This window comes from Erithacus rubecula, assembly GCF_903797595.1.
Source record: "Erithacus rubecula genome assembly, chromosome: 3".
NCBI classification, from domain to species: Eukaryota; Metazoa; Chordata; class Aves; order Passeriformes; family Muscicapidae; genus Erithacus; species Erithacus rubecula.
This window is the reverse complement of record NC_136689.1, coordinates 27653319-27671335: the sequence shown is the minus strand read 5'-3', so window position 1 is coordinate 27671335 and position 18017 is coordinate 27653319. Positions and strand designations below refer to the sequence as shown.

The 18017-nt window shown below is 37.1% G+C and overlaps 1 protein-coding gene across 5 annotated transcripts in view; it reads left to right on the top strand.

The window, feature by feature from the left end:
- Positions 1 to 18017, top strand: part of PALS2 (protein associated with LIN7 2, MAGUK p55 family member) — a 58647-nt gene that overhangs the window by 14851 nt on the left and 25779 nt on the right. For 3 of the 5 annotated variants that reach the window (XM_079300445.1, XM_079300447.1, XM_079300449.1), the window contains exons 2-3: positions 12849 to 12967; positions 17723 to 17875. In XM_079300445.1, the coding sequence (XP_079156571.1) occupies positions 12851 to 12967; positions 17723 to 17875 (270 nt within the window). In that variant the 5' untranslated portion in view covers positions 12849 to 12850. Of the gene's footprint in view, positions 1 to 12845; positions 12968 to 17722; positions 17876 to 18017 lie in introns of all 5 variants that reach the window. The other 2 variants (XM_079300446.1, XM_079300448.1) reach the window with 1 other exon arrangement.

Here is an 18017-nt window from a genome sequence, read left to right as displayed (position 1 = left end):
ACCATGGCAGGTTACTGTAGAGGAGCACTTGGTGCCATCAGTGAGTTTGATTTAGGAAAAGGATATTAATGAAATAAAAAAGTCCCTTTCCAAGCAATATGGTGTTAGTACTGCTGAGATCTCTTCCAAACTGAGTATTCCAAAGAAAGTTTTGACATGATGATCTGATGATCTGATGTTTCTAAAGGATCTCTCAATGTGCAAACTAATGCCAGTAGGTTGGACCAGCAATCCATGAAGTGCTTACTGGGCTGCTGGACTGGTGCCTTCTTTAGTGTGCCACTGGATCTGTCCAGGGGCAGGTGTTTGGGAGTCTGCCTGCATGTGGTTTACTGTATTAGATCTGTTTCTACAACCTGTTTTCCATTCCTGACTGGACCAAAAAGCAAGCTAAAGTCCAGCAGGTGTCCTTGCAGTCCAGCAGTCCTTGCAACTTTGCACACATGCATGGCTGACTCTTAGGGTGGGGGTAGCTGAGGTGTCAGGATCTGTTGACTTAGGGAAGTGCAACCCTGGGCTGCTTAAAAGTATTAGCTGCTCTTTGAGTGGGGACAGCCAGGTTTTGTCCTGAGTCTAGGACTTTTCCTCTACCACATGGCAAGTGGAATTTGTGCAGGTCTTCTAGGTGCCATGTTAATAGACAGGGTTTCTGAGGAGTTGAAATGGAATCAAAGCACATCTTCAAGAAAAGTGTATTGAAAAGTGAAAGAAATAGAGATGATGATTCAAAAAATAAGTAAGCTGGCTGATTTCTTCAAATAGGAATTTATACTTCTGAAAATGCATTCCTAGACTGTGTTCTGTTTCAGACCTTTCAAAATCCTGAGGAAGAATGAGGTCATTTAACTTTCAGTGTCAAGTTTGTAGGAGACAATGACAACTCCCATCTATTTCTTACTACCTTGTGTGCTGCATAACCTGTCTGCTGAGATAGGACTTGGGGGTTTTTTAATGATATTTGTAAGTGCTGGCAACAATGTGGTTTTGACCTTGTAACACCTGGAAAGTTATCTTTGACATCTTTGACAAAGACATCTTTGCCCTTTCAAGTTTTCTTGGGAACTTGAAGGTAATTTCATGTTGAATTATTCCACAATCTTAAAGCTTTGTGTCCAAAGAACTAATTTATCCATAGGAGGTTACACTGTTCTCTTTTTATATTGTTCTCCGGTCCAGTACTCTTCAGGGAAAGAGGAATTCACTGGGGACTAGGATAAGCAGAAACAACCATGTATGGGACTGACTGCTTTGAGAGCTCATTTAGTGTGAGGCAGTCCTTTCAGCTTCCACACTGAAGCTGGTTGGCAAAGCTATTACTCTTTTCCAGGTCAGGACCTGGACTTCACAAAACGTTCTTGGGGAAAAGCTGAAACATGGAATTATTATTTATCTATTGCACTGAAATTCCAAGGCTGGGGACAGAGACTTTTGATCTCTAACCTACCATTTCTGATAGTACATGGGAGTATTTCAATAGGCTATTTTGGGCTATCCTCTCCTTTTCTGTGGATGCCATTTGAAGTGGTTCTTGCTAATGATACCCAGGTAACTGGGCTGTAACATCTGTGCAGATCTGAGAGGTTTTATAGTCAAAACTCAACAAGGGTTGTACTAGTACTTGCTTGTACTTGCCCCTCTCTTTTCTCCTCCCACTGCCTTTCTCTAAGCAGTGTGTGAAACCTCTAAGCAGTGTGTGAAACAATAGAACAAAGGACTTGAGTAAAAACTGAGATAATGTGTCTTTTTGTTTCAGCATAAATAGGTCTGAAGAGAGGTAGTTTATGAAGATGTGTATGAATTGCTTTTAAGAAACACCAACTGCAGTTTGAAGTTGAGAAAGACATTTTCTTACAAGTTGTTTTTTTGTTTTTTTTGTTTTTTTTTTTTCCCCTCTCTGTAAACTTTCTCATGGCTCAGATGTAGTCCAGAAGCCAAGTTCCTTCATGGTCTTATTTTTACAAGAGAAGCCATTATATAAAAGATGATGTCATATCAGTAAAAGTTGTTGTTTCAAACATCACTGCTTTCAGATTTTCCTTTCTCAGCAATTTGCCTGTCTCAGAAAATGATAAAAAGCCTTGACAGATACTATTCTTCACTGAGTTTTGCAGTGGTATGAACTGTTCAAGAAGAAAAGTTCAGCTGTCTTTGCATTTGCCAGTGCTTCTTTTGAAAGAAAAACAAACCAACCAACCAGCCCGCCCCCAAAAAAACAGGCCCACAAACAAACAAACAAACCAACCCCAAAACATTTGAACTGAAAAATGTGCAAAATTTTCATAAAAGCTCTCTGGTTTTGCTTCAGTTGGAGTGGTGGGGTGCGTGACTGAAAATTCAGAAGTTCTTAACAAAACTTAATGAAACCCATTGGTATTCTGAGGAAATGGAGTAGAAAATTTCAACCATATCAGTATCCATCACATACAATTTTGAAGATACCTTTTGCTGTTTCACTGCCTGCACCCACCTTATACAACACAGAACACTTGTCATTCTGGTTTACTGCAGTAACTTGGAAATTGACTTTAAAATGAAGGTGGCAAACATTCTAAGAGAGTATTCTAAGTAGCAGTTTCCTTAAAAACATGTAGCTCTTAATCCAAGCTGCCCCAAGACCACTAGAAATAAATTCTTCCTGATGTTATTGTGCCTAGATATTCTTAAATTGAAATTAGATTTCCCTCTTTTCATTAAACGTTTGCAGTCATGAATAAATCCTGGTAACATAATGTGGGGAAGTAGACCAGGAGGTAAAACACATGACTAAGGGCAGTGTAACTTACTTTAAAAGTTTTTCAGTTCCCTTCAAAATACAAGTGTCAAGCTGATCTTTTTATTCCTTTTCCAGGGTTCTTGGACATACCCTTCAAAGGACTAAATGAACTGAACTGTTGAGGGTAATGAATAGACAATTGTGTAAATCTTGACTGCATTGAATGGAAAGAAAGGCTTAGAATGGAGTCTGTTCACTACAGAAGTGACAGAGATGTATTTTGAGCATTCCTGAAGGTCAAGTAAGCCCTTAGCATGCCATATTTTGCCATTTCTTTATTAAAACACAAAGGTTTTAGGTGGTATTTTTCACTGTTTAGAAACATAAGTAGTGTTACTCGGCAAACAAATTTGAAAAAGCCATTTTCTATCCACTACATCACTAATAACATTCCAACTGTGTTTTGGAAATTTTCCTTGTGGGTAAAGCTTTAGCTGTGCCCTTAAAATAAGCAAGTGCTGTGTCATATGGCAAAGGTAGTGAAGTAAATGTCTTTTTATTTTCCTGTTGCAAGTCACCCTGAACTAGAACATCATTAATTTATTGAATTGCTTTTACTGCTTCCTAGTAAGTTTGTTTGGGCAGAAATGAGGGTGTGTGCATGAGAGAGATTATTTTAGGGGAAGTGGGAACATTAGAGTTTAGGGATGATCTTTAAGTGAAATTTTTGGAACATGTACTAGGCAATCATGTAAAATTGAAAACTGTGGTACTAGGACAGAGATAATTTAATTCAAATGTTATAAATTTTGCAGATTCACTCCTGTTTGCAGATTCGTTCCTGTCCTAAATTTTTTGCCTTCAGGCTGGGATGCAGTAGAAAATTGAGTGAAATTAAGTAGACTCTGAATTAACTGAACACTTCCTTATGGAAGCATTTAATGGTGGGTCTTTTCCTTTCTATAGAAAAATGGACTACATATAATAATAGTGTAATTAAATATATTTTCCCTTTTTTATTAAAGAATATGTTGTCATAGTCTAAATATTTTCTGAATTGCTGTAACTTACATTGTGCTCCAAAAAGCTGCTTTGCATTTCTATTTTCTGCATATAATTTTATTAAGCAATTTTCAAATGCTCTGTAGCATCCATAGTGGAACCTCAAAATATTTTAGGCCTGCACTAGTACAGCTCTAATTTAAATACATGCAGTGTTTTAGCTTGGAAGGAGTAATTCAATAAGTACTTCACAGAAGCAGGAGCCTGAAACAGTGCATGCATGAAATGTTGACATATGGGTGTGATTGTTAAAAGGGCAGAGGTGTAGTTTTGTAAGTGGCTGCATCATAATGGAGCAATCAGATTTTAAAAGTGCTGAGTTTGGATGCTTTCATTTGGAAAAGCATTCTGCCATTGTTATAAAATAACTCTGAGAATGTATTATGATACAGTCTTATTTCACTTGATATCAAAACTCTTCATCATAAAATTCTTAATTGTTAGAATTCCTCTGTGTCTCCTACACTTGAAGCTGTAAAAGGAAGTAGTGTTAAAAGCAACAGCAGTATCTGGATGATATGTGGCTTCTGGTGCATTTCCTTGTCTAAGCATTTTCACTAAAGCAAAAGGGGACCAAAAACAAAGTGCCAGAAACTAATTTGAAACCTAGAGTAATAGCACTGGGACAAAATATACATGTAGTGTTTTCACTGAAGAAAGAGGAAATTTTGTTCAGCTACAGTTTATAATTTTGGAGGAGAGTGAAGTTCAAAGTGATCCTTTGTACTGTTTTGTGACAGACCAGTAGATTGAGCTGACAGTATGACGTAATTGTAAGAAGGTCAAAATAGATCTCATTATCTGTCTGTATCATTAGAGAGGGAAGTATTAATGGTGTTGTGCAAGGCACTTATGAGACTCTTGTCTGATATATTCTCCACACTTCTGACTGTCTATATTGAAAAAAGGTGCAGATTGGAAGAGGTACAGGGCAGCTATGCCAGGCTTCTTTCCTGGTATATATAGGAGAGGAAAAGCCTTCAAGAGGGCAGGAAAATTGCCCTCTTTATGTTAGAGTAATGGAAACTGAGACATTGTTTGCTAAATGTAAAAAAAATTTGATTAAGAATAGGGAGCAGAAAGAATTGTTTAATCTAGATTTCCTATTAACCATGATGAAGAAATGCCCAGGTATCTGAAGTGTGAATTGTTTTTAGTGATACCCTCCTGATGCTCTTGAGTAATCAGGTGCCTTCAGACACAAGGATGCAGACTCCCCTGAGATAAAAACTTCAGTGGAACCAATCTCATTTCTGGTAATCAGATTCATCATGGGTCTCTGGAGGTGCAGTGTTGCTACAGTGAAATATCTGATTTTGTTTATTAAAAGTGCCTTGTCTTTTTTGCAGACATGCATAAACCATGCTACAGAACAGCTCTTTAACTAATGTTCTGAACCATGACATTTACACTGACAGTAGAGTACATTACAATCCCTGAGAATTTTAGCTTTTGTTGAGAAAATGCATATGCAGTGTTCTAGATGAAAGTGAAGATGGTTGGAAAAAGATGCTGATGGCCAAGCTTGGACCAGTTGCTGCTGAGGTGCCTGGTCTCAGAAGTGGGGCCCACTGTGCTGTTTACCTTATCCACTATGACAGTGTTGGTTGGAGACCATCAACAGGACAAAAGCATGTTCTTGGAGTGGAAGTCTGCTTTCCCTTTGGAAGGGTGTTCATTATTTTCTCTTCAAGTCTAATTTTTTTACTTGTGTGAAGAAGAGAGCTAATTGAGGAAGAAGTCATAATTGATTTCCAGATACCCTTAGGCTGAACTTGTGAATAGGATAAAACTATATATGTTTCTGCATCGCTTCCCCTCAAGTGTTTCACCCAGAAAAGTGGTACAGTAAACTGATTCTTACATTTGTTTGGGTTTGATTGTTTGTTTGTAACTTCTTCCTGTGCTATATAACTGTCATCTTTAGTTATGTTGTAATTTTTTAAGTCCTGCTTTCTTCAGGCTCTGTCATACTGCAACAGATCAATAATACTGAGTCCTGTGGCAGAAATGCAGGTAGAAGGCTTTGATTCATTTGGAAGAGTGCACATCAGAGAAAGCAATACTTCAAAAGCTGTACTTAGGTTGTTGCATCTCTTTTGCTAGCATTTTAGACTTCATAAAAACTGGCATTAATTACCAGAGGAAGCATAGAGAATGCAAGCTTCTTCATCCAGCTACTTTTTTTGCAAAATACCAGCTAGAATGATGGATGTGTGCAATAAGCCCAGGCTGTTGTATAACTTGACTGGAGTACAGGATACATTCTGAAACTTTGTTGAATTTCTGCTGTAACTTTTGAGTACAAAGTACTATATCTTAGACTACCTACCCAGGGAACGTTTTGCCTTCATATAAAAATCTGTTTTAATATTTTCTCCTGTACCTGAACTACCAAAGTAGCTGAAGAACTAAAGGTAGTACAGTCTTGCCTCACCAAAATTGAAATTTCTCCTGGGGCATGTCCTAGTATTCATTTAAAGTACAGAAGTCTTTGCATGACATTAATGTATACTTTCCTAATATCTGTACCTAAAAAGTAAAAACACACACAAAAAAAAAAATTAAAATTCAGCCTTTTAAAAAACTTTTAGTTGACTTGCTTGTGCATGGTCTGGTTTGAGCTGTGTGATGCTTGAAGGTTTTTTTTCTGTATATTTGTCTGGTGCGTGCCTGTATGTCCTTCCTCAGTTAATCATTTCTGTGCCTGAAGCTTCCATCATTCTTCCTCTAATTAAAAAAGGTCAGAAAACTTGGTAATACCTAACACTTATATAGGCTTATCTTTAAAGCTTCAAACTTAGTTAGTGAGCATCAAGTTAAGTTAATTGCCTTTGAGTTTTATGAAATATTTTTCTTGGCAATACTTTAAGAAAGAGAAGTCTGACGTAATTTCCTTAATGCTAGATTTTAGTGTATCTGGCCTCAATATCTTGTTGGTCATGATATATGTATTTAAATAAGACTTAACCTTTTAATTCTGCTGCTTTGGGAGTTTTGATGTTTTGTTCCCTTTTTATCTTTGCTGAGATAATTTTTAAATAGTGCTCTTTTTTTTCCCCCAAAAGATGCAGCTGTGAGGTCCATCTGTTCGTCAGAAAATTTGCGCTTCGTCTTTTTTTAGACAAACTTCGCAGCCTGAAAGAAGTATGTCTGCAGTGTTCAAGCTGGGAAAGGGTTGTTGGCTCTTCCCTATAGCTTTTGTGACCTTCACAGTCAATGAAAAATGGGCATGGAAGATATAGTTGAGCCATGTTTGATAAGGATAGGGACTGCTCAAGCTTCTATTTATAGGTATGTTAAAATAACTCCATCTTGGCTTGCCAATAGGCTTGGAGAAAGAAGTAAAAAAAAAACCCAATACACTTTTTTAAGCACTTATGTTATTTCTTTCCAATGTGAAGAAATTCAGTGGGCAGAATTTGAATTTTCAGAGGAACATTCATTCTTATCAATTAGACTTTTCCTTCTTCCTTTAAAAATTCATTGCCATATATGATTCTGCAGTTAGTAAAGTGTTCATGATGCAGATAACAGCTTTCTTCATTAATCAGTGTTACTGTCTTTTTAGAGGGGATCTGCTGTGTTTACTGCAGAGGAAGGGGTCCCATTTAGAAAAGGTGCCTGAGTGATGTTACAATGGAATGCTGCCCAGGAATGCCTGAGTTGAGGCTGTCCGGGCTGGCCCAGCACTCCCTGCTGAGCAGTGTCTGATAGGAGGTGCAGAGTGTGTGTGTGTGTGTTTGAGTGTCAGTGCACCCTGCTGCAGGCAGCAGTGTGTGTGGAGGAGGTGACTGATGGGCACAGGAGCACAGGGCTGCACTGCAGAGCTGCACTGCTCCTGCAGCGCCCGCTGCTCTGGAGCTGCTCTGGGAGCCATCCTGCTCAGCGCCTGCAGCTGCTGCCTGTGGAAACACAAACATGATGTTGGATGTACTCACTGCACAGTGCTTCCCCAGAGACTTTTATCCTACTATATGGCTTCTGAAACTTACTCTAGCAGTAGTAAGACAGCTTTGTCTTTCGTATATTCTTGGTCAATAGCCTGTTTGTGAATGAACATGTGAAATAATTTCACAGTGCTACCTTGTTCATAGGTACTCCCTTTCTCTGTCCTAGACTGCTGAAAATGCTGTAATTTGTGACTGGGGAGAGAAGTGGCCAACACAAAATAACTTTTTTTCCCCCCCTTAGTTTTATATTTAAGCATAATGCTCTTTATTTAAAAACCTTAAACATGAATGGGAAAAAGTTACAGTGTTGTCATTGGTTAAGGGCTGGCAAAGTTACAAATTAATCTTCTTTTGTCGGAGCATATTGTGAAGCTTCAATGTATCCCTCTTGAAAAGGTTTTAAATCACACAAGAAATTATTTCTGAAGTCTATGTATGTGACAAGATTTTAATCTAACTTTTTAGACTTTGTGTGAAGTACCTGCCTCTCCAGTAGTCCTTGAGGTATTTATTATAACTTTCTATCTCGATGAGTAGACCATGTGGAAATAAATATGCATGTTTATTTAAATATATTATACATAATTTTCTTTTCATTCCTGTTGCTTTGTAAGCTTGGAGACTAATAAAATGAAACTGAGCTAAAAAAAAACTGTGCAAGATACTCACTCTGAAAAGCTTTAATTTTCCCTGGTGAGTGACACATTTGTCTTCTGTCTGCAAATCTGGAAAATTTATTTAAATGTATGCTTCCTCTTTCCTCTATGTAGAATTAATGTAGACAAGAATTAGGCACTGAAAGAAAGAATAAAATCAAATTTGATAGAAGAATCACGGATCAGGGCTTGGCGAAAACCTGTACTTTTCTTACAATTACAAGATGAAAAGAGTTATCGGGGTATCTTTTATATCTGTTTGATCTGAACTTACTATTGTAAGGTACAGTGTGTAAACCTTTGAAACATCCTTTGGTTGTCTGAAGAACTCTGTGGGAATTAGGAGGATTTAATTCTGGTTAGTAAATTTTGCATTAGGAAGTGGGATTTCTGTATTCCTACACCTCAGGATGTGTGCTATTTGCCACAGAGATCAATTAACACCTCTTTGCCCCTTTTGCCTTTTTGAAATTGGGTTCAAATGACAAAATAGTTTCCCTGAATGTGGGGTCATATGTATAGTAGGAATAAATTGTTCAGTGCATGTACACAGCAGACCAGTATGTTCCTGCTGAGTCTTGCTTGAGGCTTTAAACTTGCTGTGGTTATGAAGATGTTCTTTGAAAATTGACTGTGGAAATTAATTCTCTGTGTATTCCCTGTCACGAAAGCCGGGGGCTGGAGTGAAGAAGGGCCTGTTGTAATCTCATTTTCTCCTAGGAGTCCCAGCTCAGACTCAGTTCTGCTGTCACCATTTCCTAAGAATCTCTTTATTTCAGCACCTTGCCTCAACTCAGAGTCTGTTTCTGCTGCCCAGTTCCTCCTGGTATGACTGGAGGCTGTTGTCAGTGTGTTTCTTGTACTATGTGTGTTGTCCTAAGTGGTTTTGTTAACCATTGTAGTCAGCCTTGTCTATCTTATTGTGTCCTCACAAAATCCTTCTGTGTTGTGATGAGAGTTTAAAAGTTTTCCCCAGATAAGTCTTTGAATATAGAAATAGTCTTGTCTTCAGAGAGACAGGGAGGTGAATGGTAGAGCTCTCAAAGTCAATACATTCTTATTTTCCTGTAAAAGATGGGACAAGAGAGGGAAAAGAGACCCAATTAATTTCCACTGAAGGAAAAGCACACATTTCCATTTTATTGTACACCAAAGTACCCAACCATAAGGAACACTTTTGACAACCTGGTTTATGCAGTTTGTTCATGTAGTTCTTAGTTCTTCAGTATGTCTGATTTCAATGTAAGTTCTACAGGGCTTTCTATCCCCAAGTGAGTAACTTCTATCAATATTTCAAGGGCAGATTGACCACAAAAGAGATGTGCAGCTCAAAATGCAATTTTTTATGGGCTATTTAGATTTGGTAGTCTCAAAACTCCTCAGTTCCATCTGTTTCTTGCTTGGTAGGACCTGATCTTTTAAGTAAAACTTTCATACAGAAATACTTTCATCTTCAGCTTTCATTCTTGCTGCTCAGGAGTAAGATAAGATACTTTTCTAAGAGTGCTAAGGTGGCTTTACCCCTGGAAAGAAAATATTGTAATTGTTTAAAAGAGCGCTACTTGAAATTCCATGTGTATCTACATTATTCTGAAAGATCATTATAATTAAACCTGGAAACAAAGTATCTCCTGTTGTTTGTTGTCTAATATAATATTTCTTCCACTAGAAATGAATAAACAAAAGCCTCTTGAATAGATACAGAAGAGTTTCAATAATACATTTCCCCAAGTGTCTTCCTCTCCCCCCCACCTCTGTCTTTATTTATCTTTAGATAAATCAAACTATTTAAAAGTATGTGTATGAATATCTAAGGCATATTATAGTCAGTATATTGCTTAGACTTTCAAAGCTATTTTTGCATATGAGCAAATACCTTTTCACATTATACAGGAACTATACTTGAAAGTGGCCCATTACTTGTATAATACACATAAAACACAGATTAAAATGCTTGGTCTAGTCCCCTCAAAAAAGGTACCCATATATTTGTGACCTATTCTTTTTAAATAAACCAACAGACATAATTCCTTCTGGAATATGCTCTTGATTTTTTGGCAAATAGCATTTGATCATGTTGTGAATTTTTTGCCAGGTGAGTGTAAAGCAGTGAAACATGGTGAAGCATATAAATGTTCCTCTGCTCATTATCTGCTAGGTAACAGGTGCAAAGACTGTTGAAGCTTAACCTTTCTCTCATGCTAATTTTTTTTTGCTTAACATTGTAACTGATTAAAAGAAAGGGGTGCTTAAAGGAATTATATTTTTATTCAACTGCTTAGAAATATCTTCCCTTTAAGATGGGGAACTATCTATGCTGAGGCAATATTGACCTCATATTGTGTTCAAACATAAACAATACAGGATGAGTAAAGGTGCCTTATCCTGCCTTTTTGGTTTGCTTTCTAATATTGAGACAACACTATATATAGCTAAGAATGCTGAAATATACCTAAGGAGTTCTGATGCTAGCTGTTTGTGAAACCTTTATTAAATGAAACATTATTTGAAAATACCCCAACTAGTTGCATGAAGACATTCTTCTGAAGCTTGACGTTGCTCTTAACATTTTCTTCTTGATGGTAAAGTTTTTATGTCGGGACTATATTTTTTAGTTTGATCTAAGGAAGAATTCTGAGAGGCTAACTAAGAAACAGGATATTATAATGAAGATAATATGAAGAATGTGTTTATTATAGATGTTTTTGTCACCATCATGTGCTGGAATTGCAGCTGGTAGTTGGGATACATACTATGACTTCAAGAAAGCTTTACATTTTCTCTGATTATTTGTAGGAGAAAAAGAGCTAACCTGAAATCCCTTAAAAAGAATTTATGTAACTGTTAAAAATGTAAAGAAAGCTTATTATTCTAACACTTGCATTATTATGCAGCACCTGTGACGTAAATTGCCAGAAACATCTGCCCGCTTCTGCAGATATTACAGCCTGCATGACTACATTAAAAGTCACGAGTCTGAAACTGGCAATTGAGAAAATGTGAAAGAAGGCAATTGCATCAGCAGTTGAACTAGTCAGGATGTAGGACATACCTAGTCTGGGGAAGTTGTGGACTGTTTACACAGTAATTTCGTGACTTTATGTAAAGTGTGATTGCTGACAGGACTTTGTCTTCTACAAAGTAGAAATAATGCTGCTTCAAAATCTGAAAGCATAAAGTGTCATTTTCCCTCCTACTCATGGTTTCACAGAAAATTCACTTTTTTGGAACAAAAAGTGTGGTTATAATATTTTAAATAATGCAGGGCTTTTGACATGCACTGCTGTAGTTAAAATGTGGCACATGGGTTGATTTGCTTGTTGAAAAGTCAGTTCCAATTAAGAGAAAGAATGGCCAGAAATTTTTTTCTTCAGATGGAATTTTCTAGGAAGAATTGCAATCAGAAAGTAGGTGTTGAAAAATGCCATTTGTTCTGTTACTGTTTAAGTTTCATAATAGCTTTCATTATAAAGCAGTGAGGAAAGTTAAGGGTAAATTCCTGTGTGGGAGAAGGGGCATATAAGCTTTTCTAATTCTCTTGATATATACTATTCTGCAACATGCAGAACATTGCAGAGCACTGGTTATTCCAAGGCTTCTGAGGTTCTTGGGGATCTCAACAGGAGATTTTGTTAGAGCACCTGTGTTTGTGTCTGTTTGAGCATGTATATATGACCTGGCAGGAGTTTAAAAGAATAAAGTTAAGAACAAGAACAAATTCTCTTAGCTCACCTTGATGACTTCAGGGGACCAGACCCCTAGGATGGTGGCATTTTCCGACATTTCCTTGGGCAGCAGTGTTCACTCTCAGCATGTCTGAGGGTACTGGGCAGGGATGCATTTCCACTGTAGGATGTGCCTCCTGTTGCAGTGTGTTATGGGACTAGGCTGGTGTTAGCATCTGCACCATGTGCTCTTAGTGCCAGAGTGCAGTTGAGCAGGACTGGCTGTAAAGGACTGCTGGGGGTGGACACAAGGTGGACACAGTGAGACCTGCCTTGGAAGCAAATTTTTGGTTTAAAAAAATTGCTTTGGAACTACATATTCATTTTTAAAACAGTGAATCTGCCTCTACAAGCACTGTAAAACTTGGGGGTTGCTGTATATGTGAGGGCTGGAAACTTCTGAAAAAGATGTAGTGAAAAAGAGTCATGAATGAGTTGCTTTTATTGTATTTGGAAGATGATGCATACCTTATACATAGTTTATACTTGTTTGTTTTTTCAATCCTTACTAGCAAATCTTGGAAGGAATGTGCTGGGCCTGGATCAAGTTGGATACAACCTTTATTCCATTTTTCAGACACACACAAAAAAAAGTTATTTTTCTTTCCTGTCCCCTTGTTCTCAGTAGATGTATTTGACTGCTTAACATCTCTAATGTTGTGGTGTTTCTCAGAGCCTTTGCTCCTTATGGAAACCTGTTTTGGTCAGTATTTTCTTTTTGTTTCTGTTTTGTCAGCAGCCATGCAGCAGGTCTTAGACAACCTTACTGATCTGCCGACATCGACGGGCGCTGAAGAAATAGACCTGATTTTTCTTAAAGGAATTATGGAAAACCCTATCGTAAGATCACTTGCTAAGGTATTTAAATTTGCTGTTTTGAGTAGAATCTGGAAATGTTTTAACTCTTACATTATTGTGTGAACACTGAGTGTGGGTTGAGGTATCAACAATGCATTGTTGGTACATCTTACTAAGAGACTTGAAGGTCAGCTTGAAGGTGAAGAGTTGGTATGGTGTAATTGCTGTGCATGCTGGTGGTTATATAAAAAAATCTAGAGGAAGATTAAAAATTCAGAGACTACAGAAATAATGTGGTTACATTATTTATGGAGAAAATGCAATATTTGAAATTAGAAGCAGTTGATCTTAATATAGTATTGTAACCACTGTTGTGTGCAGAGCCCATATGCCTTCTGACTTTTAGCATTTTTGCCAGAGATGAAAAGTGAGAGCAGTCACCTTCATTATCCCATGGCATAACAAAGTTGTCTTTTCCTCTTTAGCTCAAAACTACTTTCTGATACGCCAGGAAAATATTCTCACCATGCCCTTTCCTGGATCTCAGACTAATGCTTTTACCTTTGATTGTTTCCTCTCTAAAACATGGATTACCCGAAGTTTTTGTTCTTGGGTTATGAAATTCTTTTATGTATGGGTGGTAGCAATCAATTATAAATATGTAAGGTGATACTTGTAAAAAAAAAAATCTTTGGACTTTGTAATTAAAATGTGGCTGGTCTTGCCAGTAGGAAATGCAGTCAAATATTCTACATTGCTTATATTCATTCTTAATCTTACTTCATAAAAATAAGCTTCTTTCATGAGGAAAACCCAGTTAACTTAAATACAGCTGTCTCTTTAATAGGAATAGACATCTGAAAGCACTGCCCTCTGGGCAGGTATGAAATCCTCTGTAGAGCTAAAGGATTGTTGTCTGGAGATTTTGTTCAGTGTAAAAATCTGGAAAGGAAAACTTCTCATGAGAATTCATATAAGAATTTACTTCTGTTTAGCTGCTCAAAAAATTGGTTTTAACTTGAAGACATGCCACAGTAATAAACTTGGAAGTAATGGAAATATCTGTTGCTGAGATGCAGAGGGAAAGATTTGTCTACTAAATTTACTAGAGTAAGTAAAAGCACTTTTTAACTGGTGATGGAAACAACCTAAACTATTTGCTGCCTAGGTTATCTTTAATATTTATCCTGAAGAAAATGTTCATTGCAAAGCCTTTTTTTCTTGTCAATAATGTGTGCTTTAATGGCCAATAACAATTAGGTGGAATTTAATGACTAGCAGATGTAAAAAAGTGCTTGTAATGGAAACAGATTCTTAACTGTACACATGCTTTATCTAGAGTGCTTAAGTGTTTTAATTGTGTTCATATGGTGTGACTGCACTCATATTTTCTTTGTAATTATTTTGGAAAAATCCTCAGTCTTAACCAGTAGTGCTAAATAAGGATAAGATCAAACCACATTTGGTGAAATGTATGTAATTCACATATGTATCTATTTGTCCCTAAAAATACATAAACTTACTTTTCTATTAGAAAAGCTGGTTTTGCCAGAATTAGCAGTTCTCTGAGATGGTTACATTATTTAAGCAGAATCATTTCAAAGGAGGCCAGAAATGCAAAAGGCTTTTCATTTTCCTTTATTAACCAGTTATTAACACTGATCATTATGTAAAGTGTGCCAAAAAGGACAAAAAGAAATTTGGGGAAATGTGCCACAAGCTATCCTTTTGGTCCTTACATTAATGAAGGCAAACAATAAGTATAGTAGTTAGTCCATGTATTTTGCAGTGCAGTTTGGCTGATCTTTTAAAACTGTGTTGCATTCCTTTCACACTTTTCCTGTATGGAATAAAGGCAATAAGGTAGAAATTACAGATTTTTTTTTTTTTTTTAATAGGGCTCTTTCACTGAACCTTTCTACTTTTTGGTAGGTGGTAGAGGAAAGGAGAACTAATTGTTGTAATTGTGATATGTTTTTCCCTGTCACTGACATTTATAGCATCATAGAGTAGTTTTGGTTGGAAGTGGCCTTTAAAGGTCACCTTGTCTAACCCATTACAATGGGCAGGGACATCTCCAACCAGATCAGGTTGCTCAGGGCCCTGGCCAGCCTGACCTTGATTATTTCCTGGGATGGAGCATCTACAGCCTTTCTGGGCAACCTATTGCAGTGTTTCACCACACCCATCCTGAAACTTCTCTTCCCTATATCTAGTCTCAGTCTGCCCTCTTTTAGTTTAAAATCATGATGCCCTGTCCTTTTGCTAAAAACCCTGCTAAAAGTTTGTTCCCATTTTTCTTGTAAGGTCCCTGTAAATAAGGTCTTCCCAGAGTCTTCTCTTTTCCAGACTTAACAACCCTAACTCACTATCTTTCTTGTGCTGATGTTTGTGTTCAATCCTAACTAGTCTTTAGCATTAGTAAATTTGGAAAATAATCGTTGAACTTGGAACAAGCATGAATTCTCCTCAGTTTTGCTACTGAATTGTGGTATCAAAATTCTCCTGGATTGTTAACTGTTGTTTCAAACTTTAAAACATGATCTCCTTTCTGCTGTTACACTATTGGTTTTAGCATTGTATCACAGTGTAGAGCAGACCAGTTGAATGCCCAACCTATCCAAGGAAACATCTTGGGAGTAATCTATAAGCATTTAGTCCAGTATTTAGGATGTCAGATTGTTGAAGGTAAAAGCCTTACTATTTGACCATTTGGCAGGTATCATAAGTACTAAATGGACAGAAAATCTCAATTCAATGTTTCTGAAATGTTCAATTGAAATGAAAAAAAAAATTACAATATCCAAATTAGGTATTCCTATTTGTTTGTTTGTTTTTAAACTTGCTCATACCATTCCATATTTTGTTACTCCTCAACATATTACAGGATCAGAGATTGTTCACTGATTAAACTTTATGTTCCCCAGTATATACATGGCCTTGATTTTGGAGTGAAAGGTGAGGATATTTGTATTTAGATTATATCACTCAGTGTTAATAGTAGTTTTTTGAAAACAATGAGTGAGAAAAAGGTAATCCATATTCTCTAATCTTATAAAGATTAGATTAGATTTTATAAAAATCTTTTGCAGTCGGGTTATGTTTAAAAATCGCTAGATTTGTGCTTTTACTTGCTGTAAAAGAAGGAAACTTTAAAAGAAGGATATTGTTCACTCTGTGTATTCTGTACAAAGTTGCATTCCCTTATAAAGGAGAATGTGTGTAGGTGCTGAGCTTCCTATAACTTTGTAATCACAGTAGTTTGGTTTGTGTGTGTTGGTGTTGGAGAATGTTTGAAATGCCTTTGTGTTAAGTTAACCTTTCCATAATTTGGTCAACGGGCCTGCAGAAATAGCATTTTATAGATAGGAAGTACAATTTAATACTCAGATGATTTCAGGAAGCCAAGTTTTCTGCTTTTAGCAAAATTTTATTTTATTGTCTGTTTTAAAGCACTAATAAGAAGCAGAAGTGCTTGCATACTTTCAAATTATATCTATGGGAAGTGTATATAGATTACTCTGAATTATACCTATTAGGTATTTGTTTTTTATATGCCAAAGTAATTGCTCATTTGTAAATTTCTTGTTGCTACAGTGTTGAAAATAACTTTTAATTGAGAATCTGAGTTATTTTTGGCCTCCTCTTATTCCCTAATTCTATCATACTGTCTCTAATAAATAAGTGAAGCATTCAGAGATGCTTCTCTTTCTGCTCAGAGCACCTTCCTTTCAATGAATTTCAGTATCTGTAGAGTTCAGGAAAGGATTATGACTGTAGGAATAGCTCCAGAAATAGCCAGAAATGTTATCAAAGAATCACAGGATGGTTGAGGCTGCAAGGGACCTCTGGAGGCCAACTCTGCCTACTCAAGCAGGGCCACCTGAAGCTGTCACATCCTTGACAGCTTTTGAGTATCTCCAAGGAGAGAAACTCCCATCTTCTCTGGGCAGCCTGTGCCAGTGCTCAGTCACCCTCATGCTGGAAAAAGTGTTTCCTGATGTTCAGACAGAGTTTCCTGAGTTTCATTTTATGAATGTCCTGTCACCAGTCACCTCTGGAAACAGGCTCTGTCCTCTTTGCATAGTATACCTTATATACACACTGATGAGATTGCCCTGAGCCTCCTCTTTTCCAGGCAGAACAATCCCAGCTTCATCAACCTTTCCTGAAATGCAGGGTGCTCCAGACCCTTCATCATATTTGATGAAGAGCTTCACTGTGCTCTTCCCAGAATGTCCAGAATGTTCCAGGTGTGGCCTCACTAGTGCTGAGTAACACTCACTCTCCTAGTGAAACTTTTATGCAGTCCAGAATACTGCTAGCTGCCTTGGACTCCAACTTTTCTTCAGAATGTCCTTCAGTTAGGAAGATTTTTCTGTGGAATGTGCTGTTCAAAAGGTGTTTGAATGGGAAGAGTCTGAGGCAAATGTTTTTCTTGCAGACTCTGGAAAGATGCCATAGTTCATTTTTTGCCCTTTTTCTAGAGGGTGTACTTTTCCAGGATTCCAAAGCAGGAAAGGTCCTGAGGTGCTGTACTGTGGATAGAGGAGTGCTTGGTGTGTGTATAGCATAGAGGAGATAAGGACTTACAAGCCTCTCTGGTAGGTGCTGCTTATAAAGTTTGTTGGGTATGTAGTTGAGCATGCAAAATCCTTCAGCAGTTAAATCAGGTTATCCTATATATAATCTTTCTGGCTTTTCTGCTGAAGATTGCACTGAGAAATTACTTGAAAAGTAATAAATTTGAAATTTTATAAATTTGAACCACTTGAAACTTATTTAGATTACAGTCTCATGTATTTAATCTTACAGGCTCATGAGCGACTGGAAGATTCTAAACTTGAGGCTGTCAGTGACAACAACCTGGAGCTGGTGAATGAAATTCTTGAAGACATCAGTCCCTTAGTAAATAAGGATGAAAACGTTGCAGAATTGGTTGGAATACTCAAGGAGCCTCATTTTCAGGTGCCAATCTTTTACTATATGTTACCAACGTGTTTTATCAGTGTCCACATACATGTCTAGGAATAATAAAGAAACAAAACCTGAATTATAGTAAACTGTAATATGTAGGATTTTACTCTAAATATAAGGTAAATCAAAAGCC